Source organism: Elephas maximus, chromosome 3, assembly GCF_024166365.1.
Source record: "Elephas maximus indicus isolate mEleMax1 chromosome 3, mEleMax1 primary haplotype, whole genome shotgun sequence".
NCBI classification, from domain to species: domain Eukaryota; kingdom Metazoa; phylum Chordata; class Mammalia; order Proboscidea; family Elephantidae; genus Elephas; species Elephas maximus.
In genome coordinates this window covers 94395910-94423800 of record NC_064821.1, presented here as the reverse complement: position 1 = coordinate 94423800, position 27891 = coordinate 94395910, and the positions used below count along the sequence as shown (strand labels likewise).

General features: G+C 37.6%; 1 protein-coding gene across 5 annotated transcripts in view; it reads left to right on the top strand.

Annotated features, from left to right (window-relative positions):
- EPS15 (epidermal growth factor receptor pathway substrate 15) overlaps nucleotides 1-27591 on the top strand; it is a 177024-nt gene extending 149433 nt beyond the window's left edge. For all 5 annotated transcript variants that reach the window (XM_049875165.1, XM_049875161.1, XM_049875163.1 and 2 more), the window contains 6 exons: nucleotides 5-141; nucleotides 3963-4032; nucleotides 19487-19563; nucleotides 20929-21091; nucleotides 23383-23573; nucleotides 26176-27591. In XM_049875165.1, the coding sequence (XP_049731122.1) occupies nucleotides 5-141; nucleotides 3963-4032; nucleotides 19487-19563; nucleotides 20929-21091; nucleotides 23383-23573; nucleotides 26176-26322 (785 nt within the window). In that variant the 3' untranslated portion in view covers nucleotides 26323-27591. The remainder of the gene's footprint in view (nucleotides 1-4; nucleotides 142-3962; nucleotides 4033-19486; nucleotides 19564-20928; nucleotides 21092-23382; nucleotides 23574-26175) is intronic.
- Nucleotides 27592-27891: the final 300 nt, after the last annotated feature.

The following is a 27891-nucleotide window of genomic DNA, read 5'->3' as shown; positions in this document are numbered from 1 at the left end:
TTAGATCCATTTGGAGGTGATCCTTTCAAAGGTTCAGATCCATTTGCATCTGACTGTTTCTTCAAGCAATCTTCTGCTGATCCTTTTGCCACTTCAAGTACTGACCCTTTCAGTGCAGCCAGCAGTAACAGTAATACATCAGTAAGTGGAAAAGTTAAAACACATATTAAATCGGCAGCAAGTGTCTTAAGTGAGTTTTTTGAAATACACAATGATTAAGGAATCCTCTTTTAGGTTACTTCTGGAGGGCCATACAAGAATTTCAGTCTCATTCGCAACCTGTCTAGTTTTTGGTCCAAACTGGTATGTCACAGCTTGGTCACCCAGTGGAATTGACTAGAATAATTTATGGTATACAAAAACCAAGTCCAGCTTTTCAGGGACCAAATTTTATCCCACTGGAAATATTAAAAATAAATGATTGGAAATCCATAAACTAATCTTAAGCTTTTCAAAAATGTTTAGTCCATTACTGAAGTAATGAAAATTACTTCAAAAGGAACAACATTGATATATTTGAAAAACAAAATCATTCATGTTATCTTATTGTCACGTCTGTATTGTTAATCTTATAAACTACAGATTCCCATTAAATGTCAGGCTGTCTTGAGAACATACATCCCTATAACAATCACTGTTTAATAAACACATATTGTGATCCAGGTACTTCTGTGTGCTTCACATGCATTGTTTCTAGTCTTCACATCAACCCTGCAAAGTAAGTGTTGGTAAATCTGTTTTAAAAATGAGGACACTAGGACACAGAAAATTTAATTTAACATGTCCAAGGTCACATAGCTAAGTGCTTTGTCATCTGGAGGCTTTTTAAAAAAATCTTTATATTATAGGTATTTAAAAATATTTAAAATGAAGTATTGAAATATTTTCACTAACTTTCATGTATCACCCAATTTCAATAATTGTGAATGGTTTTGGAATGATTTTTTGTAGTTTTTTTTGGAGGCTTATTTTTAAAGGCAGCATATTTTGCATCTATAAGTAAACTGGACCCAGAAAGGGAGAGTTGTTTGACAGACATTTGAAGAAAAAAAAAAAATTGTTATCTTTTAATACTCTTAAATTAAGAATATTTCCTTAAAATAATTGGTTCTTTTAAAGATAATAGATCTTGGTGTTCATGAATTGGCTTCCATATATTCAGTAAAGAGCAACTTGGCCAACAACTGGTATTTTCCATTGATGTGAAACTGGGCAAATATCTCTGTAACTGAATATTTGTGGTTTCCGCAGGCTACTGGACACTCTGTTTTCCTACAACACTTAGTTTGCAGTATGGAACTGTTTGCCAAATTCTTCTAAAATTGGCTGCAACCTGAATTATTCCCCTCCAGTCCCTTGATTCTGGCCTCTCGTTCTCCACTCCTGTTGTTAAAGGAGCAAGAGAGCCAAAGCAGCGCTTCCTAATTTAAAAATAAACATGTTCCTCCTATTCCTACCCTCTGGTGAGCTTATTTCTATGAGCTATCCTACTTTAATTTTTCTTTTTTCTCCCCAGTTTTGGGAAGCAACATTGGCTTTTTCAGTGGTTCTTATTTTGTCCATTCAAAACAAAACAAAAAGCCAAATTGCCAATATAATAATAGTTACCCTTTATCTAGTCCGTTCTGTGTGCCAGGCATGGTGCTAAGCTCTTTTCATGCATTATCTCATCTAATCCTCAAAATAATTCTATGAGACACATGTTACTATCCCCATTTTCAAGATAAAGAAACTGAGGCTTAGAGAGGTTAAGTGGTAGAACTGGATTCAGACTCTAATCTATCTGACCAAAGTATAAGGCCTACACTGTAATCTACAGATTTAAACCAAATTCTTTTTAACTACAAAACCAGTTGTTTGTAATGTATCTTGCTTTTATTTTTTTATACATCCTCTGTTTCTGCCTCCAGATATGAAGCTCTTCCCAAAAGTCTTTTCTGTTCCCTCAAGGTTGGTCTCTGCTCTCAGAGGGACACAGTTTAATAAAAACAATTTTTCATGTTCTGCTGTCCTAACTAGTGTGGGTCCTAAGTCAGACTGTCAAAAAGGGAAGGAGATGGCTGTTGTAGACAAGAGACAATTTCAGTGACAAATTAGGTGATTTATAGGAGGATCTTGGAATTTTAATTCTGTAAGATCACACCACCTGAATTTTAGTTATGACAGTTACTTTTGTGTGCTAAATTGCCTAATTATCAAACTGAATATAACATAAAGAGAGTTCTGTGGCCACTTACTCCTTCATGGCTTACACATTCCATCCTGTTCTCCTTGCTGTTGTTTATACAGTATTTAAAGGAACAGAAACTAAACCTGTTACACATGTAGGCATGCTTTTTCTCTTTCTCTCTGGGATGGCAAACCAAATCTACAAGCTTTTGTTGAAAACCTCAAAGTCAAGAGAAAAAATAATAATAATTAGTGACAGAGTTATCAGGTGACTGCCTCTCACGCCTGCATTTTGAATATTGTGCTAGGGAACATGGAAAGTTAGACCAGCTTAATTTTTTTTCTTTAATTCTATTTATGCATTCAGCAAATATTATCTAGTGTACTAGTTGTATAATAATAGCTTTGGCATCAGTTAAAGTAAGTAGTATCATTTCCGTTTCTAAAAACTTTGTTAGTTTAATTACTTCTTTCTGCCAGTAGTTTTAATGGGTCCTGTTTTTTAAAGACAGAATATACTTAAAGTCCCAGTTGGCATTACTTTTCTCTTTTCAAATACATCTGTTTTATTTGGAAATTTATAAATTGAACTCTGGCAGCATTCTTTGACATTCAGTTGTAATATCCAACTTCTTGATGATTGTAAACAGAGCCTCTAATACAGATGACATTTGATAGCCGTGAGTTAGAGTTGGAGGTAAATATACCAAAACTCTTTTCATGTCCCTTTCGCCTAGGCTAACAGCCAGGGCTTTCAGCTGGCCCATTAAAAAGAGCCTGTTGCCAGAAAAAGAAAATTTAGCTATCTCCCTGAAGTATACAGTTTGTTTTAACTAAAGTGTAAAGTAGGAAGATAGTTCAATTATCAGGAATCTTTGGCATCTGGTAAGTCCTCACACTTGTAGCCGTTCACCCTTGCCATTTGATCCCAGACTTACTTGGCTTATTATTGAAAGCAACAGGATCTTCTTCGCAGAAAGCTGTCTCGTATGTGTCTGATTTTCCACCCTAGGGGGCAGAATGCAAAAAATTCTTTTTATACAATTAAAAAATAGAAATCTAGTATTTTTTTATATTAAGTACTAGAATATCTAAGAGTTAGAATACTGTGCATCTTAGGTGCAGCATGATGTCCTGGAATTTAAGAAAAGCACATTTTGGAAAAACTGAGGAAATCCAAATAAAGTCTGTAGTTAGTAGTTTTGAACCAATGTTGATTCCTTAGTTTTGATAGCTGTACCATTATAATGTGTAAGAGATTAGCTTTAGAGGAAGCTGGGTGAAGGGTATATGGGGACTTTCATATTATCTTTACAACTTCTTCTGTAAATCTAAAATTATTTCAAAACAAAACATTAAAAGAAAATACTATGTGTCTATACAAGTAGCTAAATTATGAAAAAGGAATAGAAATAAATACTGCCAAGATTGGGAGAATAGTTACCGCTACGGAAGAGGGATGGGATTATGACAGGGAAAGTGCACATGAAAATTCCTGAGGTGTTGGCAGTTTCCTGGCAGACGACTACACAGGAGTTTACTTGATATTTATTAAAGCATGTATGTTTCATTTACTTTTCTGAATTATGTTATATTTTAAAATAAGAGATTAGAATATAGTATGTACTGTTTCCGTTTAATAAGATTGCAAATCAGTAGGGGGAAATTTATTCCAATATTTGTATTCCTTAATTAATTTAGAGTTGGTGAAGAATGTTTTCTTTGGAGTGGCAGTTAGGTTTCAGCTATGAAAGACTGTCTTTCTCAGTCATGGTTTTATGTAATTCGTTTAGGTAGAAACATTGAAGCACAATGATCCTTTTGCCCCTGGTGGGACCATTGTTGTTGCAGCAAGTGATTCAGGTAAAGAAATAATTTATCAGCTTCTTTGAACATTAAACATTATCCTTTCCTTTAAACTTTTTTTTGCCTCTAAATGTATTTGTCCCATTTATTTACTTATGGCTTTAAAATTATTGCGTAGTTATATGGAGTTATAATCTACTGAAAATAATGACAAATGTTTGTGTAACACTTTCTACTTATTCATTATCTGATTTATTGTTCATGTTAAAGATCTTACTAGAATATGTACTCTAGCCAATTTCAGTAAAACCAATAAAAATCATTTGCTTTATAAAAGGCCATGTTTCTTGGCAACTTCAAATTCAGCATTGGTTCTTAGGGGTCTTGGCCTAAGTTAAAAGATTAGTGGCTTCAAATAGGTAATGATAATAGTTTTACAGATAGTATATAAAACCGGAAAACCAAACCTGCTGCCGTCGAGTCAATTCTGACTCATAGCGATCCTATAAGTCAGAGTAAAACTGCCTCATAGTTTCCAAGAAGCACCTGGTGAATTTGAACTGCCAACCTTTTGGTTAGCAGCTGTAGCTCTTAACCACTATGCCACTAGGGTTTCCCAAAGTATATAGGTTCTATTAATAATACAGGGAAAAGCAAAGTGTTATTGTAGTATCCAGCCTTCATATTGATGGTATCTATTTTTTTCATTCATTTATTTTTTAATAGCCTTTTAAGGTAATAGTCTCATTTTAAAGAACAGCAAACTGAGGACCAGAGCCGTTAAGTAACTTGATCAAGATTGTACAGCTTACTAGATTTAAACCAGGTCAAGCCAAGATTCAAACCCAGATCCAGTGGAGTTCAAAGTCTGTTTTCAACTAAGTAACTCTTCTTTTTTCCCCACTATTTATTTAAAAATAAAACAGACAAACAGACTGGCTGTTGTGTGGGAGAGTAGGGAATTAGAAGGAAGTGGACTCAAACATATAAATAACATCATGCTGAAAATAAAATTCTTTATTTTTCTCAGATGATAACATGAATTGCTCAGTATACAGATTTGATGATTGTAACGAACTGAGGATTATAAGCATAGAGAAAGATTAGTAGACATGCCTTCATGACTTGAATTTCTTATATTGAACAAACAAGATGATATTTAATTTAGATAAATTTAGAATTCACTGAGCAGTGATTATTTGTTTTCAGATTGGAAGTTAACTCCCAGACATGAGTAGCAAAAAGGAGGAATGTGGAAGGCAGAGTGTAGAAAACAAAATTTAATGTAGTACTGAGTATTGATATAAACATATATTTAAAATGAGAGCAAATGAGACTTCTAAAGGGCTTGTATTAACAGTGGTTAATTTATATCTTTTAAAAATACATGTGCTTTTTAAGACCCTGATTATCAAACTTTTGAGTTAATATATCACTAGAGATATTAAGGAGCCCTGGCGGCACAGTGGTTAAGAGCTTAGGCTGCTAACCAAAAGGTTGGTAGTTCGAATCCACCAGCTGCTGACCTTGGAAACTGTGGGGAGTCCAACTCTGCTCTGAAGTGTTGCTATGAGTTGGAATCGACTCGATGGCAACAGATTTGGTTTTTGGGGGTTTTTTTTTTTAGGGCCATGAAATGGTTAAAAACAATCATGAATGATTTTAAAGCAGAAGGTGGCTTTAGTGGTATGACTTGACAGGATGGGCTAGGATTTTAGCAAGTAGCTATGAGAAAAGAGATCATGTGAAGCAAAGAAAGCAGCATAAACAAGGAATGGAGGCAGGATTTACAGGACATGTTTAAGGAAAATAAACTAGTTCCTCACTTATCGGCTATCTCATTATTGGATATTTTACATTTAAGACAACAGTAAAATATCTACTACCAACTATTTTGCACTAAGGAAGCAGCGGGCCTGGCGACTGTGACTGTGGAGCATTCCCTGCCTAGAGGAGGGTCTCCAGGTGGCCTCTGGGAACCTGGTCCCGCTGCCCCACCCTTCACTCCCTCCTGCCAGGCTTTGCATCCAGCTACCATGCAAGGCCAGCCTCCTCCGTGCCCACAGCCTCCAGGTGAACGGGAGGCAGCAGACCCCTGTTCCAGGTTCCCAGTTCCCATGCTGCCTGAGGCTGTGCAGCTCAAAATTGCTGTGGGGTGGAAAGGGAGGAAAGAAAGAGTGTTGGAAGAAATATGTTTGAGTTTCATGACATCTCAAAGTGAGCCAAACTGGGCCTGAAGCCTCTACCTCGGTAGGGCCAGGTGTGTGGCCAGACTTCCAGTGCCCTCTCAGGAGGCCCTGAGCCCTGGTGAGTCACCAGGCCCAGAGGGCAGAGCAGGCTCCAGGATCTTGAATGCAGGGCTTACCAGGATGTGAGTGGAGCTGTGGAGGCAGCTCTGTAAGGAAAGCTCTGACCCAGCACAGGAGGGAGGTGAAGTGGTTAAGCCTTGGCCCCTCCAGTAACACCAAAACCAAAAACCAAACCCAGTGCTGTCGAGTCAATTCCGACTCATAGCGATCCTCTAGGACAGAGTAGAACTGCCAAATAGAGTTTCCAAGGAGCGCCTGGCAGATTTGAACTGCCAACCCTTTGGTTAGTAGCTGTAGCACTTAACCACTATGCCACCAGGGCTTCCTCCAGTAACACAATCTGGCTTTTCCCAGCTTTGTCTCCTCCAAGCCTCCTTCTCCATAGAGGAATAATCCATAACTGGACTCGTCATTGTGCTGAGCACATCAGTAAATCTTAGCTGTTATTGTATCTGTGATCATGTTTTCTAAGTAAAAAAAAGTTGGACAAATGGATGGTCTAAAAACAAACAAAAATCCTTCATTTTCGCATAATGCTTATTTCTGTGTAAAAATGACCTGCTCTTTGGAACCTAACCAGGTCAATAAGTGAGGAGTGGGTGTAGACGTTGTGACTAGAGCTTGCTTACAGATAGAAGATAGTAGGGCTAAGGCTGAAGTGGTAGATTGGAGTCTTACTGTGGAAGGTTCCTAATACCTTTGCTGGTCTTTTCTTTCTAGTTGCTAGCTCATTTCCTATAAGGTGTTAGAGTAAAAGACTGTAAAGCCTGGGAAGGAACTAAGATTTAATGCTGTTGGTCCTAATAACAATAATAGCTACCATTTATCGAACATTTCCAGAGTTCCAACAATCAATGTGTAGCCATTTTCACATATATGCCTCATTTCATTCTCACACCAACTACATCAAATAATTGGAATTATGTTTATTGTATGCCACAGAGATAAGAAACAGTTTTCACAAGGTTAAAGAACCAGTAGTAGATGGATCCACATTCAAATGAGGTCTAACTGTAAAGCTTAGGTTCCTTTGACTCTTTGACTAAAGGAGAGGAGTGCTGTTACATCGGTTCGTAAATCTAAAATTGATGCTGTAGAGATTGAAAAAATATTTATTTGTCTCATGTTAATTCTTGATGATTTCAATAAACATGTAAATGGTGCTTCCAGTAACCTGGCTGCTCATATCCTTGAACAAGTCTCCAGTGATCTCGTTCTCCATCCCACCTTAGCCACTTAACCCATGGGCATACCCATAAGTACAACTACTTCATAATAGTAATTACTTGAATCCCACTCTCTGACCACCACCTCTTTTTCTTCCAGCTCATTCCCTCTAGTATTCTGACTCCTTTGATCCTTTGACATTACCATTGTCATTGACCCTACCAGTTTTACTCTTCCTCTCCCATGTGATGCCCTCACTTCTTAACTGGCTTATATTCCGTGGTCAGTCATAATCTCTCTCTTATTCCTGATTGTCCTTTCCCTTTCTCTCTTTGTCATATATACTTGGCAAGATCTTACTTTGAATCAACTCTCTGCCTGCTCTTCTCTTGGACCAGTGCAACTGAACCTGACTGGAGGAAAACACAATGGTTAAGAGCATAGACCCTGAAATGTATGGCTAATTGCCTCCTTGAACAACTTCCTACTTTGCCATGAGACCAGAAGAACTGGTTGGTGCCCAGTTACCATTACTGAATATTTTGATCAAAGATCCCATAGAAGAATCCTGATCAAAAGGGAGGAAATGCAGAACAGAATTTCAAAGTCTCATGGACTCCAGACTTCCAGGAGTCATGAAGTTTGGATGAACTCCTGAAACTATTGCCCTAAGATAATCTTTAAACCTTAAACCAAAAATATCCCCTGAAGTCTACTTAAGATCAAACAGTTGTTTAGCTTAACTAGTAAGAAGTAGTCTGCCTTGAGCATTATGCTTTTTTAAGAACTATGTGTGTGGGATCAAATTGACAACAGGAACTTAAAAGATTAGGGGGGCAGTGAATTTATGTTAATGGGGGAGGAACAACTCAGAAAAGGAAGTTGAGAATAATTGTATAACTTGAAGAATGGCAAGTGTCACTAAATGGTACATGTAGAAACTGTTGAGTTGGTGTATGTTTTGCTGTCTATATTCTGAACAACAATAAAAATTATGTACATTTTTTGGAAAAAAGAGTATAGACTCTGGAGTAAAAGCCATACTGACTGGTTTGGCCCTTATTGTGGCCAGTCATATTACCTAACCTAGTCCATTCACTCTCCTACCCTTCTGGGCAACCATTTCACACCGTCTCTCATCTCAAACTCCTACCATCTCCTCTGCAGTCTATTCTGATGAACATCTTCCTATTTCCTTAAAAAAAATAGAAGCAATCAGAAGACAGCTTCCACAGACCCCCACCACTACCTCGTCTGTTTCCCTGCAACATTTGAACCTACAGTCTCTGTTTTCCTACTTGTTAACAATAGATGCCTCCGTATATAAAGCCAACTCTTCTACTTGTACACTAGATATAATACCGTCTTGTTCCTTCAAGGCCATCACGTCAGCATTCCTCCCCTTTCTCTCTAAATCATTAATTTTCTAGTCTTGATCACTCCTAGTAGCGTACAAACATGGTGTTATTTTCTCCCATCTTAAAAAAAAAAAAAAACTACTCTGACCCCACTTCCTCTTCCAGTTACTATCCTATTTCTTTTTTTTCTTTTACGGGAAATCTCTTTGAAAGAACCTGCATCTCCAATCCTCCGCCCCCCCCCCCCCCGCACCCCTTCAAGGCTTTGCCTCTTATTTCACCAAAACTGCCTTCATCTAGGTCTCCGGTTTTCTTCCCATCTCCTTGGCCATTCTGTTTCAGTCTCCTTTGTTGATTTTTTCATCTTTTCCCCTAGCCTAGCGTCTTAATGTCACGTTGCCCCAGGGCTTAGTTCTTGGACTTCTTTTCTTCTCTATGCTCCCTTGTGGTTATTGTCCAGTTTTATGGTTTCACTTATCTGTGTGCTGATTTACATCTCTAGCCAATCTTTGTCCTCAACTCTGGACTGGACTCATATCCAGCTATCTGTTTGACATCCACTTGAATATCTGATAGATTTATCTAACACTGAACACCAGATCTTCCTCCCCAGACCTGCTTTTCTTGCAGCATTCCCCATGTCAGTTCACGGCAACTTTAGCTTTAGAGTTGTTCAGACCTGAAACCTTAGAGCCATCCTCGATTATTCGTTTTCTCTCATACTCTATCTCCAGTCTGTCAGAAAATCTTATTTGGCTCTACCTTCTAATTTCAGTGAAACGTGTGAGAGCTGGAACTCAACGGGATAGCCTTGTTTTTTCAGAGTCTTGAAAGTTTTCTGCCTTTGACAGGGTGGCATCTTACCACTTTTCTATTGCTAGTTTTAGAGGAAAATATTTGAGTTTTCCTCCTCTGACAGGTTTCTGCCTTACATAAGTTCCAGCTTTCACAGGTTTTACTGTATATCGAGAATCAGAAACTTCTTACCAGCTCCACTGCTAGCACCCTGGGGCAAGCCACCTTTCTCTTAGATTACTGCAAAAGCTTCCTAACCCATCTCTTGGCGTTTACCCCTACCGTCCCTTAGTATGTTATCAACAGAAAAGTCAGGCTGATCTTTTTTAAACCTAAGTCAGATCTTGTCACATTTCCACTCAGAACCCTGTAGTGACTAATTTCATTCACAGTCAAAGCCTTACCAATGGCTTGTACCTTTCTGACAACATCTTTTATCACTATTCCCTTTACTCACTCTGGCCTTCTTGCTCTTGCTGATAGCCTGGTGTTCCTTAGGCCCTTTGCCCTAGATGTTCTTTTCCTGGAATGATCTGTCTCCGTATATCCACACAGTGATCTCCACCAAACCAAACCCATTGCTGTCGAGTAGATTTCGACTCATAGCCACTCCAACCACAAGAAAAACCCAAACCTGTTGGCATCGAGATTCCGACTCATAGCAACCGTATATGAGTTATAGCAACTCCACTAACTCTTAAAATCTTCTCTCCAATGTCACCCTCTCCTCCACCAGACTAAGTCCAGTACAACTAGATGGTGTCCGCTAACCACCACCGACTGCTGTGACACGGATGACAATAGAGGATCCCGGACAGAGATGGAGAAAAATGTAGAATGAAATTCTAACTCACAAAAAAAAGTCCATACTTACTGGCCTGACAGAGACTAGAGAAACCCCAAGAGTATGGGCCCCAGACACCATTTTAGCTCATTTGTGAAGTCACTTCTGAGGTTCACCCTCCAGCCAAAGATTAGACAGGCCCATAAAACAAAACAAGACTAAAGGGGCACACCAGCCCAGGGGCAAGGACTAGAAGCCAGAAGGGGACAGGACAGCTGGTGATTGGGAACCCAAGGTCGAGAAAGGAGAGTGTTGACATGTCATGGAATTGGTAACCAATGTCACAAAACAATATGTGTACTAACTGTTTAATGAAAAACTAGTTCTGTAAACTTTCATCTAAAGTACAATTTAAAAAAAAAAAAAAAAGTCACCTTCTCAGTGAGGCTTATTCTGGCCACCCTATTTTAAATTTGCAATTACCACTGCCCAACCCAGCCACTCCCACCTTACCATTCTCTACTATTCTTTTCTTACTGCTTATTACTTTCCAGCATACTATATACATTACTCTGTTTTTCTTTTATTTATCTCCTTCTGCTAGAATTTAAGCTCCACAAGGAACTGGGTTCTTTGTTTTCACTGACGTATTTTTGTGTTATACAAAGACTGTGGCATGTAATAATATTGAGTGAATGAATGAGTCAGCTACTCTATTCAGAGCGTATGTAGTAGGAGACCAGTGAATGAGAATCTTAGAACCAAAAACTCTTTAGAGTTGAATGGGTTACACATTAATGGTGTCTGAGGCTGTGTTAACACAGACCTTCCACAGACTCGGGGTAATAATGTCAGGGAACTGTACTTTTTTTTTTTTTTTTTAAACAGCCATACGAAAAATCATCCAAAGGTTTTTTTGTGTGTTTTTTCTCATTTAAACTTAAAATGGTTATGAGATACGTACTACTCTTCCTCTTTTAAAAATGAGGAAACTGAGACTCAGGTCAAGTAATTTGCTTAAGGTCACAATAAAACTAAGAAGAAGCAGTGCTCAGTCTCTAATCCGTGTCTTACCACAGGGCCTGTGCTCTTAGCCACTTTGTTTCACTGCCTCTTCTTCATCTTCTCACCCAGTCCTGACAATATAAAGGTTGGAGTGGGGGGTGACACAGAATCTTTTAAGTGTCTTTGAATTTTTTTTTTAAGTGTACTTAAGTACATGAAATCTTACGTTTTATGAATCAGTTCTTTAACAAATTGTGGTACGCTCATCCTTTAAAAGTTCTGTCGAGGTTAAGTTGTTTTTGTGCAAACCTCTGAAAAAAAATTAAATTACTCTGAGATTGCAAGAACTTCTGTTTTCAAATGTATATCTTATAACTACTTCTGGGTGAGTTAGGTTTTTCAAATGGAGCAAGAAAAAACAAGTACAGAAATAAGCTGGACTCCTGACTTTAAATGTTTGTGTTAATCTCAGTTGCTTCACATTGTTCTGGTTGTCATATGATAAATAAATGCTATAAATTTGAACTTAAAATTTAAATTAATAAAAATCCCACTTACTGGTTTTGTATATTGGGATTTCAAATAAGGTTCGAGAACTATTATATACAGTCTTAACTTCCTAATATTGTAGAAGGGAAGCTGAGCCTCAGGGTCATGTATCAGTTTGCTTCTGAATACATGTCCATTGAGCTTTCTGCCATATAATCCTGCCTCTGTACTTATCTACTAAGTAAATGACAAAATTAAGAAATTCTTGGAAAACAAAATTTGAAGAAGGGCAGGGTAACAGGGAATATAGGGAAACAATGAAATGGAAAATATTGAGTAAAGAAATGAAAACATTTTAGGAAGAAACTTGCAAATGATCCATAAAAGGACTGTTTGGAGGTAGGGGAGACAACTCCAGACTGGGCTCTTGTTCCAGCAGCAACAACAAAATAATTAGGAAAGAAGCGATTATTTAAACAACCATAGGCAGTGACCTTAGAGAACATCAAGTACAGCAGCTTTTTGGTCTTAGGACCCCAAAGAGCTTTTGTTTATATGGGTTATATCTATCAATATTTACTGTATTAGAAATTAAAACTGAGATTTTTAAAAGCAATTAATTTAAAAACAATAATAGATTCATTACATATTAGCATAAATAACATGTTTAAAGAAAACTGTTTTCTAAACAAAAAAATTTAATGAAAAGAGTATTATTGTTTATACGTTTTTACAGTGTTTTGTATTGTCTGGCTTAATAGATGACATCAGTCGCTGTGAGCCAGAATCGACTCAGTGGCAACGGGTTTGGTTTTTTGGTTTGGATCCTCGTATCTACTTAGGCATTCAGTCTGCTGTACTAGGTTGTTTTGGTTGAAGTATGAAATGAAAAATAAATTTCTAGCTTCACACAGATACATAGTTAGAAAAGGGAAAAGTATTTTAATAACCTTTTCAGGTAATTATAGATATTCCTTTTTGATATTATACCAAAATTCAACAAGTTTTCTTTAAAATATGAACCCTTATCAGTAAATTTTTCATATTCTGTTACATTAAAATCCATTGGTCTGTCTTGCATATTGAATGGGTCTTTTACCCATACATGATTTTATAACACCACGCCCTGATCATTTAGAAAATATTGGTTCACTAAGCTATATAGATTTTCCAAGTGTTGGTACATTTTATTGTACAATATTTTTAAAAAATCACATTTGTTAGTATCACATCCATCTCATCAGAAAAGTCTAAGTATTGCTGAGCTGTTAAGCTTATAGTGATAGATACCAGTTTTCTAAAATTCTAATTTTTACTTGATAGCTTGAATTTTATCATTGCCAAAAAAAACAGTCATTTGTTTTCCTTGAGAAATGTTACGAGGAAAAAAACAAATGTTATGATATCTGTTTGGAGAACCCTTAATAAAGGTTTCTATCCCCTTTTTTTCCCCCCAGTATTTTCAATAAATATGAGTGTCTCCTATTTGCCAGACTTTCTTCTAGGCCTTGATGATATGGTAGTGAACAAAACTAAGTTCTTGTCTTTATAGAGCTTATATGGGAAAGATACTGATAAGTGCTATGAATTAAATCAGGGTAAGGAGATAAAGGGTGACACCTTAAATGTAGCTTTGTCATTTGCATCTTCACAAATAAGGCATTATCAGGATAGAAAAAAAAATTTTTTTTTTTTTTTTAATCAGAATAGGATGATCTTAATATGTAAGGAAAAAATACCAGGAAAAAAGGCTGTTTAGGAAGCATGCTAAAATGTTAGGGTTATTTCTGATAATAAGGTAATGGATTATTTTTTTATTATTATTATGCTTTTATGTGTTTTTCCAAAGTGTCCATTACCTATTACCTTTATTGCGGGGAGGGGAGTGTTAATGAGGTCACATTTGCATTTGAAGCTTGATTTCTGCTGGTTAATGGCGCATAGCTCCTGGGTGCATCAGTAGGAGGAAAGCCACCTGCAGAGTTCCCACCAAGTACTTCTGGAACTCCCCAGCAGCTGTCTCCCACGTGATCTGAACAAGTTGGCACTCAGTGCGTCCTTTCGGTTTCTGGGCAGGCGTCTGCTTCATACCAACCATGATCACTGTCTGACCTGATCTGACAAGTTCTTGCCAAAGTCTTAATCCCCCAATTTGGGCAAAAATGTTCTGTCATTCATCCAGGGTACATTCCCCAGTTTGGATCAGTGCTGAATAGGTCTTTTATGCTGATGAGAAAGTGTGGGAAAACTCTCTAGTAAACTGTATGTTCTTCATGTAGAAATGTCATGTTTTTTATTACTTCCCTTCACAACATACACCTCACAGTATTTTAGTCAAACCTGCCCTGGTTCAGTGCTGTTGTCGTATGTGTTCTGACTTCTCCTAAAGGCAGGGGACCAAGGGCAGAGAAAAAGCATGAAGCAGATTATTCCATTCATCCAGTGAAATGAGCCCAACTCCTTTTCCCTTGCCACCTTTCTACCAATCAGGAGAGCATCAAGCCTGTTCAGGCTGTACCTCAGCTGCTGCAGCAGCGGGAATAGCAGGAAGAGGAAGGGAAAGAAGGGAAAGCCTGAAACAGCACCCACGATACAGCTGGGCCTCAGGCATGGGACTCAGTAGACATGCATCAGTACGAAATCGACTTGTATGGCTAAGCTGCAGGACTTCCTTTAACACTGGGCTTCTCAACCTCCTCTTCAGACACAGAGCCACTGGTGCATCCCTAAAGGACTGATTTTTGTAAGCTCCTGCCCATACTTTTCACCCACTTCCTCCACCCCATGACTGTCTCGGTGACAAAGCAAACAAAAATAATACATCTTTCTTGCCCCTCTTTTGTTGATTTGCGTGTTATACTCATTTTTAGACATAAAGTGAAGGCACACTTTGCACATTTAAATGAGTGGGTGGACACGTTTTTGTACGAAGATGACTTGTAAAGCAGTAGAGCAGGGGAAGAACAGGAGACTTTTTCTGTGCCTCTGCTTGCTCTCTGTCTTGCCCTCTCTTTTGCAATTCTCTTTTCCATCCTTCCTTTCCAGATCTTTCCTTGGTTTCTCTCCACCTTCCTGTTTCAGGCAGCAATTCTTATAAACATTCTTTGACTTTATTGATAGCCCTTGCTCCTGAACAGGTGAAGCCTGTTTCAGAACAGATCCATTCACTGCAGCTGAAAATGTTAGCCCGCTTGGTAAGCGGACTGTGATGAAACAGTAATGTGTCACACTTGTGGAGCAGGAGACGTGTCGTTTTGCCCCTGTTGTATCCGGCACGGCACCTAGCACATAAATAAAAAAAACCTGTTGTGGTCAAGTCGATTCCAACTGATAGCAACCCTATATGACAGAGTAGAACTGCCCCATAGGGTTTCCAAGGAGGGGCTGGTGGGTTCAAACTGCTTATCTTTTGGTTAGCAGCTGTAGTTCTTAACTATTGTACCACCAGGGCTCTACCTAATATATAGTAAGCACTTAATAAATAAAAATTTTTGAAGAAATAAGTACATATTTAAGTTATAGTCATTAAAGGACTTCCAAAAACCTACTGCCATTGAGCAGATTCTGACTCATACAGACCTTGTAGGTCAGAGTAGCCTCATAGGGTTTCCAAAGCTATAATCTTTGCGGAAGCAGACTGCCACATCTAACCTTTTCGTTAGCAGCCGAGCATTTAACCACTGTATCACCAGGGCTCCTTATTAAGAGACTTACTGCTGTCTAATATGTGGAAAACATTGCACTCATTTTTCAAAACAAACCCAGATGTCACCTCCTTTGTGAAGCCTGTTCTGCATCATCATTCGGCTCCTCCACTATTTGTGTCTTACGCATGCTTCTGTTGTTCTTATCTCGTCTCTTGCTCAGCCATTTGGTACTGAGCAGGAGTATCAGCTGTTTTAATGTATCCCTGTTGTTGGTGTGTGCTGTCCAGCTGATTTTGACTCAGGTACACCAAAATTAAAATCCTTCAGCTATGATTTTAAAACATCCTCCTGTGTAATCTGAAGCCCAGCAAATATGATTGGTTGGTTATATTAACCCAGAAAATATTCATTGCATCTATTATGTGCTATACAAATTGTCTCAATCCTTTGTAAAATGAGAAAGAAATTAAATATATAGACTTAAGTGTGCTAGACCCCTTCATTTCAGACCTTCCTGTATATTCATGTAATTTGATAAGACTTTGCTCTCCGTACTCCATCATTCCTGTTATCACAGACGATGAGCATTTTGAGAGGTAATACTCCTCAGCATGAGTAGGTTATGGCAGGGCCCTATAGATTTTATTTTCTTCATCCAGTTGAATGGCTTTAAATACTGTCTCTATGCTAAAGAGCCACCCCATTTTATACTCGCCGCTTTGACTTCTTCCCCACAGACTCATATCAACCTGCCTTAACATCTCTGCTTGAATGTCTCATAGGCATCTCAAATGGAACATGTCCAAAGTAGAATTCTTGCCTTTTCCCTCCCAAACATGTCCTTCCTCCAGGCTACTCCACAGTCTACCCTTTTGCTCAAAACAAAAACCAAGAAATCATCCTTGACCTTTCTTTCCTTCTCCTGAAATCACTCTACCTTTAAAATGTATCATTAATCTGTCTTTCCATCTTCACTGCAGCCACCATAGGTCAAACCATCATCATCTGTCTCCTGAACTACTGTAATAGTCTCCCAACTAGTGTCCTGCTTTCACTCGCTACGTTCCCCACACAGTAGTCACAGTGGTAATAAACAAAACAAACCTAATCATATCACTCTTTTGCTTTAAACTTTCCTGTGCCTTCCCAGTTTTCTAACAACCAAATCTAATCCCCTTATCCTGGGCAACCTCAGTTTTTCCAAACCTTTTCTATATCCTGGTACACATTTTTAAAAAGATAATGTTTATGCAGTAAACTGTATAAGCTACTAGGTTACCTCACTCCCCACTACCTCCCTGGGGCTGAGGGGATCAATACCTCAGATACCTGTAACCTATTTCTAGGTTCACTGTTCATGCCCCTGCTTACCTCTCTGTTGTCATACCATGCTTATTATCATCCCATATGCTTTAGCCACACTGCCTTTCTGATCCTTGAACATGGCAGGCTCCTTCCCATCTTAGGGACTTTGCCCCGGTTCGTTCTTACCACCTTAAATGTCAACTGTTTAGAGAGGCTTCTCTGACCATGCAATCTAATGGAGCCTCTCCAGTCTTTTCCTGTCACATTCCTGTTTTATTTTTATCATTCTAATAGATACTTTGTCCCACTCTTCGCAACTGGAACCAAAGCTCTATGAGACCAGGGGCTTTCTCCCATCTACCTTTATGACCCCAATACCACAAATAGCAAATAGTAGACTTTCTGTTCGATGATTGAATGAAGGGCAACAAAGACCAAACAAGAAATGCTCCAGTTAATGCAGTTCTCCCCTCATCTTCCCCTCTTCAATCTTAGGAATTCTGTCATGTTTTATAATCTGTTGTTGTTAGTTGCCATCGAGTGGATTCTGACTCATGGTGACCCTGTGTGTGCACAGTAGGGTTTTCAAGGTGTGGCCTTTCAGTAGCAGATCTCCAGGCCTGTCTTCTGTGGTGCCTCTAGGTGGGTTCGAACCACCAGCTTTTCTGCTAGTAGTTGAGCATTTAACCGTTTACACCACTCAGGAAACCTTTTTTATATACTAGGATTTTTTGTAATGCTTCTATTGAAACAAAATTCCTGGGTAAAAAAAAAGTTTGCAAATATCTGGCCTAAAGAATGAAGACAGACATATGTTCCTTAAATGATCTGGCCTCAGTCTTTTTAGTTCTTTTTTAAATCACCCTTCCACATTTTTCAGCTCCCTGGAATCCCTTCCATAAATACACCATGCCTTTTTTTGTACCATGATGCTTTTGCAATGTACTGTTCTTCTGCCCGGAATACCTCATTCTCCCCCACCTCCTATCTATCTGGCAAGCCCCATTTCGTACTTCAAAAGACCTAGCTCAAATGGAATGACTTCTTTGATTCTTTTCCTTATTCTCCCAGATAGTGACTCCTACTGTACTTTTTTCATACATCGCTAAAAGCTTTTACCTGTTTCATTATTGTTTGTTAAGTGCCTTCCAGTCAGTTCCAACTCATCAACCCCTATATACAACAGAATGAAACACTGCCTGGTCCTGCACCAACCTCGTGATCATTGTTACGCTTGAGCACATTGTTGCAGCCACTGTGCCAGTCCATCTTGTTGAGAGTCTTCCTCTTTATTGCCGACCTACTGTACCAAGCATGATGTCCTTCTGGGACTGGTCTCTCCTGATAACACGTCCAATGTACAGGAGACGAAATCTTGGCTGTACTTTTTCCAAGACAGATTTGTTCTTTCTTTTGGCAGTCCATGGTATATTCAATATTCTTCACCAGCACCACAATTCAAAGGCATCACTTCTTCTTTGGCCTTCGTTATTCATCATCCAGTTTTCACATGCATGTGAGGCGATTGAAAACACCATGGCTTGGGTCAGGTACACCTTCGTCTTCAAGGTGTTATCTTTGCTTTTCAACACTTTAAAGAGATTTTTTGCAGCACATTTGCCCAATGCGATGTGTCTTTTAATTGCTTGACTGCTGCTTCCATGGGTGTTGATAGTGGATCCAAGTAAAATGAAATCCTTGACAACTTCAGTCTTCTCCCCATTTATCATGATGTTGCTTATTGGTCCAGTTGTGAGGACTTTTGTTTTCTTTATGTTGAGGTGTAATCCATACTGAAGGCTGTAGTCTTTGATCTTCATCAGTAAGTGCTTCAAGTCCTCTTCCTTTTCAGCAAGTGTGGTTGTGTCATCTGCCTAACACAGGTTGTTAATGAGTCTTCCTCCAATCCTGATGCCCCATTCGTCTTCATATAGTCCAGCTTCTCAGATTATTTGCTTAGCATACAGATTGAATACAACCACCAACACCAGCCACTAAGGATTATTTGTTTACATGTCCCTAGTTAGACTGTGAGCTTTTCAAGGATAGAGATTTTATCTTATTTTGTTGGACTTGGTATATGGTCAACAGATGTTTGGTGAGTGTTCATTCTTCAGTGGATAAGCCTTGTTTCTTGTTTTCAAGGACTTTACAGTCTAATAAAGGTGATATTTCAATCACAGATGACCATAATACAAACTACAATCAGTCGGTGCCAGACAAGGAAGAAATCACTTCTTGTCGAGAGAATTAGAGGCACTTGGATTACTCCAGGCTTTGTAGGTGAAGTAGCATTCGAAATGGGCTTTGAGGAATGAGCGTGAGATGTGGAATTGATGTCTAGCTTTTTTTTGCTTCTCATGTCTGTATTAGAAATAGTTTAAATTCATAGGAGGTATATTATTTTAGCATTAAACACTAACCAGAATTAGTTTACCTGTGTTTGACCTTGAATCATTTATCGGTACATTTAATACAAAGAAATTCATCTTGTGGGATTATCCCTGTGCTGTTAGTTGTGAACTTTAGTCAAATTCAGGAATTAATATTTGGGATTAGGTATTTCATTTGTCTGAATATTAACAACTGAAAAAGAACATGAAATGTGAGGTGTTTCTGCCCTGTTGCACTGATTTTCTTTATTCATTTTAGCCACAGACCCCTTTGCTTCTATTTTTGGAAATGAATCATTTGGAGATGGATTTGCTGACTTCAGCACATTGTCAAAGGTAACCTGCAATGATTAAGGGAAGAAAAAATATACTGTGTTTGCACCAAAGGAGCAGTCCCTCTTTTCGGTTATATAACCCTCAAAGACATTGCAGCTTGATTTCAATAAGCCACAGCAAATGTTGATTTCAGATAGAAATCAAAGATAGATGTAGCTAGACATTCTGTACATGAATAGGCTATAGTAATGGTATTTTTTTTTTTTAATAATTTTTTTTTTTTTTTAATGGTATAGGTAATGTCTAATTTTCTCGTGACAGAATTGGTTGACAATTTTAGTGCTTTTCTTCATAGTAAACTAAATTTCGTTTTCCTACTTGACTAGCTGGGTCATTCACTGTAAATGTGGGCAGCCATTCCATCCTCTCTGCATTGGCTACTTGGTTTTATATGCTGAGGCTGTTAGGGTCAATATTAAGATAATGAACACATATAGTCCAGCACTTATGTCTGCTCCCTTTTATCCAGTGTAGCTCTAGGGTTGAATTCAGATTTAAAGAGAAATAGAATATATGTCAAATTATCTGTATCAGTGGTTCTCAACTAGGGGTGATTTTGCCCCTCGGGGACATTTGGCAATGTCTGGAGACATTTTTGGTTGTTACACCTGGGTGGGGGGTTCTACTCACTTCTAGTAGATAGAGGTCAGAGATGCTGCTAAATATCCTACAATGCACAGGATGGCAGTATCCTCCCCCAACAAAGAATTATTGACAGTGCAAAATGTCAGTAGTGACACTGTTGAGAAACCTTGGTCTAAATAGATTTAAAAATCATTAAATCTGATTCATTGTGGAGAAGTGAATCTTTCATTACTGTGCATTAAGACTATCATTCTGTGGGATCCGTTTGCTTTAAAAAATTAATTTTTAAATTGTCTTTACAGTTTTTCAGATGCCGTTTTCTTCGGCATTAGAATTAAATGTTTCCTATATTGAAATGCATTGGGAAGTATGGGATCAGTATTTTTTTTTATCATCATTGGGTCAGACATTAATTTGAGGGAAGACATGCATTCCCTTTAAAATAAAATGAGCTTCAGATGGTTTTGTATTTAATATTGCCTGAAGCTTGACAAACCTTTAGAATTGGCTTGTTTTGATATCTGTTGCTTGGCTTGTTTTAATATCATCTGTTGCTGTTAATAAGTAGTGATTTTATAATCACAATTATCTAGAACTTTTTTTTTTTTAATTTCTCCCTTTTGGCCCTGAGTGCAAAGATTAAAATGTCAGTGCCGTCAAAATCAAAATAAGGAAAGCTGTATAATACCTAACATCATTCTTCCAAATGCTACATGGCCATGCACAGTTTGCTTGGTATTGTATATATAACCATACCTGACCATTTTTCTTCCAACAAAGGTCAATAATGAGGATCCATTTAGTTCTGCCACATCGAGCTCTGTCAGTAATGTGGTCACTACAAAAAATGTGTTTGAGGAAACATCAGTCCAAAGTGAAGATGTGCCCCCAGCATTGCCACCAAAGATCGGAACTCCAACAAGGCCTTGCCCACCACCACCTGGTATGAGAGCTGGTACCTTTCTTAAATCAACTAGATGTCTTTTCTTTTCCTGAAGAGTACTCTGTGGCCCTTACTTGTATACTTACATATTATGTAAAAGGCCTTAAACAAGTGATTCAAAAAACATGGCTGAAGCCCATGGCTGTTACCTGTCCGAGCCCAATACAGAATTGCAGACATAGGCTAGCATGTGTAACTCATGAACTGCTTTTCTGGCAAGAGCTAATTGTTTTGTTTTTCTTAAATAATTTTAGAGAGGCAAGACTTGGAAAAAGGAACTCGTAGATGAAACCTCTTACTTTTCAAAGCCCACTGATTACCATTTGAACAACAGTTTCCAAGTTTCCTATACTTAGGTGTTTTCGTTAATTTTAGAAAAGAAGATTGTTTCAAAATCCCCTTTTTTTCCTGCCAGGTGTAAACCAAAAATCTTTTATTGTGATGATGTATGGCTGAATTCAGAGATCCAGATTACAGTAGTTTAAAATATTGTTTTTCTTGACGAAATACATAATTTTACCTCACTTAATAAAAGAGTTCTTTATTTTATAATACTGGATATCTTTTTGTCCAGAAAAATTCTTACGCACTTTGGATTTTTTTTTTTTTTCTTGCAGTATAGAGTCTCTATGAGTCGGAATCGACTCAACAGCAGCGGTTTTGGTTTTGTTATAAAAAAGAAAGGGTTTTTTTTGTTTGTTTGTTTATTTGTTTGTTTTTTTGTTTTTAATGAAGATAATAAAGTTCATGAGAAGTGACTAAAAAGACAATCCCCTCAGTAGTTTTGGTGCTGCTATGTGAGAAGACACCCCCATTCATTGTCATTAATCATATGTTGTTCCTTAGTGAAATTTCAGCCCCAGTAGTTAACAGATTATTACTCTCACCTTTTTATAATACCTTTTCATGGTATTTCTTGATCGGATTATTTTTCTGTTCTTTGACTTAAAGAATTACATGCGCAGTTGTTAATACTCAGTTACTTGTTGAAAAATCAGATAAATGAGTTAAGTGATTCCTAGATTTTAAGGGAAATTATCCTATATTACATGTTGCTAGAAAGTAAGATTGTTAGAATAAATTTTTAAAAATAATAAGAATCAGTTTTTTTCTTCAGGTTTTTATGATGCCATTAGTGAGATTATTTTTTTAAATCCTAAGTAAAATAATACAGTAGTGCCTTGATTAAATCTGAATCTTCAGCAAAGTGAGTATATGTCATTGTAGAAAGATCAAGAAGGAAGGGAGGTTTGTTGGAAAGGGCGCTGGACTGGGAGCCTAATCTGGGCTCTAATGCTAGGCTCTAATCCTGGCTGTCCCACTGAATAAATTCTGTGACCTGGAGTGTATAATTTATATATCTGATCCTCAGTTGCCTCAACTGTTAGATGGTGGTGATAATTTTGCCTACCTCTGCAGGATTGTTTAAAGGATCTGTGTAGAGATCTTTTGCAAGCTGCTACAAGGATGAAAAAATATTACTATTACCAGCTTAATGCGTTTTAGGAAAAATATGTAGTTGAAGATATTTTAACACCTATTCTTACATCTTTTCTTCAAGAAGTACTAAGTTTAAGTAAGACTTTAAAATAAGAGAACTCATTTGAAAATGGTAATGAGTTAATGAGCGACTAACAGGACCATATGCTGCTGTTGTCAAAGATTAGTTTCTCAGCAGCCACTAAGCTTTAGTCCCTAGACTTCAAAATATTCTGTTTATTCTTCAGTTTGAAATACTGTGGGTGAGAAAAAGTAGGTGGGATTTTGCCAAGATAATTTTAATTTTATGCTTTCAGGTATTGTGTATAAATTCAGAGGAAAGTAAAAAGTATTTTGACATTTTTCAAAGGTCATTTGCCCTCACTTCCACTAGTGGATAACTGAATAATTAACAAACTGAGGTTGTAACACCAGAGAAGGTTCCCTTTATTCCTTGTCATTCTTCTCCTCTTTTATCCTTTCCTCCCTCTTGGGAGCATGCTACATTGGGGGAAAGGGGTAGAGTTTAATCTCTGAACAAAAATAAGATTCCTGGCCCACTTATTCCACTTTGTTATTTGATTCCCCCCCCGCCCCATTTAGCTACATAGAGCTACATTTATTTTTTTGAGAAGTTGTGTATGAAAAACTTGAGGACAGATTGTTGGCGTGGCCATTTAAGGTGATACTGAGAATGTGTTTTAGGCACTCACCCTCATCCCCTACCCCCTAGTTCTCTAATGCTCCCCCTTGCTCTTATTCTTGCATGTTTGTGTTTGCTAGTTGAGTTAATTGTGATGATTTTGATCCAGGGAAAAGACCAGTCAACAAATTGGATTCTTCTGATCCCTTTAAACTGAAAGATCCATTTCAGCCTTTCCCAGGCAATGATAGCCTCAAAGAAAAAGATCCTGATATGTTTTGCGATCCATTCACTTCTACTACTACTACTACCACTACCAATAAAGAGGCTGACCCAGGCAATTTTGCGAACTTCAGTGCTGTAAGTACTGTGAATGGGCCGTTTGGGGGAAAATCTTTCCACTTATAATTTGAAGAATTTTCAAAGATTACTTTGGAGTCTGCCAGATTTGCATAATTTGAACTAAATTTACCAAAATACTAAACATGATCTTTCATTCTTCCCCCAAGTAAAACCTCTGATTCTGTTTTGATGGTTCTAAAATTGTTCCATTGCACAAATAATTTTAGTAGTCTTAGTTCTTTTGGGCCATTAGAGGGTCATTCGCTTTCTGCCTCCTGGATAAATAATGTCAGTAATGAGCTTGTGTCTTTGTAACTGTGTATGTATATTTGTGCATAAAGCTTTGATGATTTCTGGAGAACAGTCAGCAACTATTATATGAGAGGACAGGGCCAGGGCTTCTTTGAATACGAAGTAAGATTTTTGTTTTGTATAGTAGCTTTTTTCAAATATAAATATTAGTTTTATGAAATAAAAGTAATTGTCAAAATCTGAACAAATCGTTACTTGTTTGGAGGGCTCTAATTCACTAACCTTCCGTATTTACTCTGCATTCTCTCAGAGCTGACTAGAATAGGCAGACCATTAGATACAATGGAAGGACGCTGTGATAATGGCACAGGCAGGGCCCATGAGAGCACAGAAAATGGGGCAGCCAGCCATGGAGGTATCAGTCTGGAGGGATGTAAAGTAATGACATATATCCCATCACTATTCAGATAATTAAAAAAAAAAAAAAAAAAAAATTCTCAGAGTAGCTAACAAAGTTTCATTTTCCCAGATTTCTTTTCAGGCAAAAATGACCTTCATTATCACTACTATTCCACAACATAGCCCTGGTGGTACAGTGGTTAAGGACTCGGCTGCTAACCTGAAGGTCTGCAGTTCGAAGCCACCAGCCTCTGCATGTGAGAAAGACATGGCAGTCTACTTCCATAAAAATTTACAAGCTCGGAAACCTCATAGGGCAGTTCTGCTCTGTCCTATAGGGTTGCTAAGGGTCGGAAGGGACTCAACGGCAGTGGGTTATTCCATAACAAAGGAATTTTCTTTACTTATCACCTTGTACCCTTGAGATTAGTTTAGAAATAGGAGGCCTAGTAGCCTGATAAACCTGACCACATTCTGCCTAATGTCTCCCTCATCATTATAGCATTTGGTCACCCAACCAGCCTCTTTATCCTGGCAGCAATTTCTAGTTAGAAAGGAGGTAGACAGGGAATCTGCTTGCCTCTAAGGTAGACAGAGTTGGAGTGAGCTTCCTAGCTTCTGAATCCATACTCTGAATTCCATGGCGTGTCCTAAATGTGAAGGAGTAGAATAGGAATAAATATTTTGAACATTTTAAGAATGGAGTGTCAGAATTATTCTGACTTGATTTTTGTTAGATGAAATTTTAACAGTTTTGAAGCAGAGAATCAAGAATTGGCCTTCTTAGGAGATAAGAATCCTTTTACTTGATATAAAATAACCTTCTGGCAATTAATACCTTAAATTCAGTTTCTGTAAGTCACAACCTGATTACAGTGAGTCTTGAATAATCGCTGAGGCTGTTTTGCTTATTTCATACTCCAGAATCTCAGTATGCTACAGTATAAATCAGTATATAATCTTTTTTATTCATTTTGAAAAAAATACTAAGTATTATGTTTGTAAATTTCAAAGACCCTGTAATTCCCTAGGGAAAAAAGCTACCAGTTTCAAAAACCCTGACAGTTTCTTCCATTTCATCCTTTTAGGGGGTTCCTCCATATCATAGACCTTTAAATCAAGTAGAATTTTTACTTTCTGTCAAGGTTACTGCTGGAGTGGATAAAAATATTTCTCCAACCTAATGATTACAGTGGTAAGGTTTTGTTGTAACTGCCCTCGTTGGCACCAATGGTTAAGTTCTCAACTACGTACTAGCTCAAAGGTCGGCAGTTTGAACCTACCCAAAGGCAACCTGCTTCCAAAAGGTCACAGCCTTGAAAACCCTGTACTCTACACACATGGGGTTGCCGTGGGTCAGAACTGACTTGATGACAACCGGCAACAACAAGATTTTATTTAGGCTGGGTCAAAAAGTTCTCAAAGCCTGACAAAAGTTAAAGAAATGATTTGGTCCACATCTTGCTTAGTTTACCCTGTTACATTATCTATAGAAAAATCAGCAAAATTTTTGCTTGATAGTTTCTGTACCTGAGGGACTAGGATAAGCTAGAGAATTACCGAGGAGGTTAAGTTAAAAATGATTTGACATGTGAAGATGCTTACTAAAGTTGAAGTAGTAAATATTTTGCATTAGATCAAAAAGGCTAACCCTCTACTGTTTTTAAATCCTCTAATCCATCTTAAGCATTCCTCCTTTTTTAAAGTGATATTTTAGTGTTTACCTTTATAGATTTTCTGTCTGCAGACTGCACTCTTTTTTTTTTTTTTTTTTAATTAAACCCCGATTTAATAACTAGTTAAACCTAAATGTCTTTTCAGGAAAAAAAATTAAAAACAAGTAAGACTATTCTCAGAACCCTTCAGATGAAACAAATAGTTAATGCCCTTTTGTAAAAACTTTTCCTTCTTTTCTTTTTATTTATTTTATTCATTGATTCATTCATTCGTTTGGTCTTATAAATGGCAGTATCCCTCTGAAGAAGATATGATTGAATGGGCCAAGAGAGAAAGCGAGAGAGAGGAAGAGCAGAGGCTTGCCCGACTGAATCAGCAAGAGCAAGAAGACTTAGAACTGGCTATTGCACTCAGCAAATCTGAGATATCAGAAGCATGAAGAATTCTCATGTCCTTTGTCAACGATACTCTTCTTCCTGAATACTGAAGCTATTTACAATGTGTATCAAACTACCTATGAGCATGGGGATACAGAGGTTTGAGATTCCTGTAAATGTGACAAAAGTTTGTTTTTTGTTTTTTGTTTTTTTTAACTCCATTTCAGATTTGTCTTCCCACCCCCATATAAACAGTAACCCAGTCAGACGACATCACCTCGGCCCCTGTTCTGGTGTGCATTTACTGTGAGCTTTTGCCTGTCTGTGCTACTTTAACTTGTAAAAGCCAGAGCACCCAAGCTTCTGCCTTCTGGAATATAGAGAAATAGTTTCATCCCTGCTCTACCCTTGTTCTGTGGTGATTCTGATGATAGCCAGTGGATTCCTAAAGTTTGCAGTATTCACCCCGGATTTGAATGGTTGGGGGAGGGGAAGGGAAAAAGCATCCTATTTCTTTTATGGTGGTGCAGATTGGCTACTTTAAAGGGCATGTTTGCATTTCCTTTTAATAAAAATGCTGTTTAGTTTGTTTTTTAGGGACAAGGAAAACTTTTTGCATAAATTGACTCACCTGCTTAAAAAGAGCTGTTCTAGGTTGAATCATTATAGGTTCAGATTCAGTCTTTTCCTAAATAAAAACATTAAAGCCTCATTTGTGAAATATGTTTTAAAAATAATTTCTGTGGATTTAAAGAATTTTACATCAACAGACACCTTTCCATTGTTTGCAAATTAATAAAATCAGTTACTTAAAAATCAAATTTGTAAGAATATGCACATCTGAAGTGCTAGACGGTGAGAAAAATTTGTCACCTAAAGTCTACCCATCAATCTAAGGTAAGCAAAAGGCTTAACACGGGAGCCATTCTGCCTTTGCTGTGGCACTGACCTCTTTAGTTCATAATAGGTTTATTTTTGTACTTTTGCAGAAGAAATTTTAGCAAGCTAGAACTGGAAGGTACTTTAACTTTTCCTGTATGTATTTTTGTTTTCCTTAATGAAGGCTCACTTACTTGACTTGAAATGTAAAATCTTTCACTGAATACAAATGGAAAAGGTGGTATGTATTAAATCATATTGTTGCTTTTTTTCCATTCTCATGATTTAAAAATATTTATTTTCTTCATATTCTTCACTTATAAAATTGGCAAGCTAGCAAAAAAAAAAAAAAAAATTTTTTTTTTTTTAATTAGGAGAGAAGAAACCTGCCAATCACCAAAGCTCTTCACATGTTAAAAGCCCATCTCCTATAAAACTGACCTAGCAGACGAGCTGAGTTTGAAATAAACTGAAATAGGCTGTAAACTGTAGAGTAACTTTAATTTTTTGACTTAAATAATCTTTTGAATACCAAGATAAATTCACGTAAAAACTCATTAAAATTCTCTGGAATCACCAAGTCAAGGTGGTATTGATTTGTGTTCATCAGGTTACTTATTGCCTAACTTATAAATAAATTCAAAAGTATCTGACTCATTTTATCTTGAAATGGTGCTTTTTTTCTCACCATGCATAATTGGACTGCTACAGTTCCAAACAAAATTTAAACCACTGTCTTGCACTGCTAACTT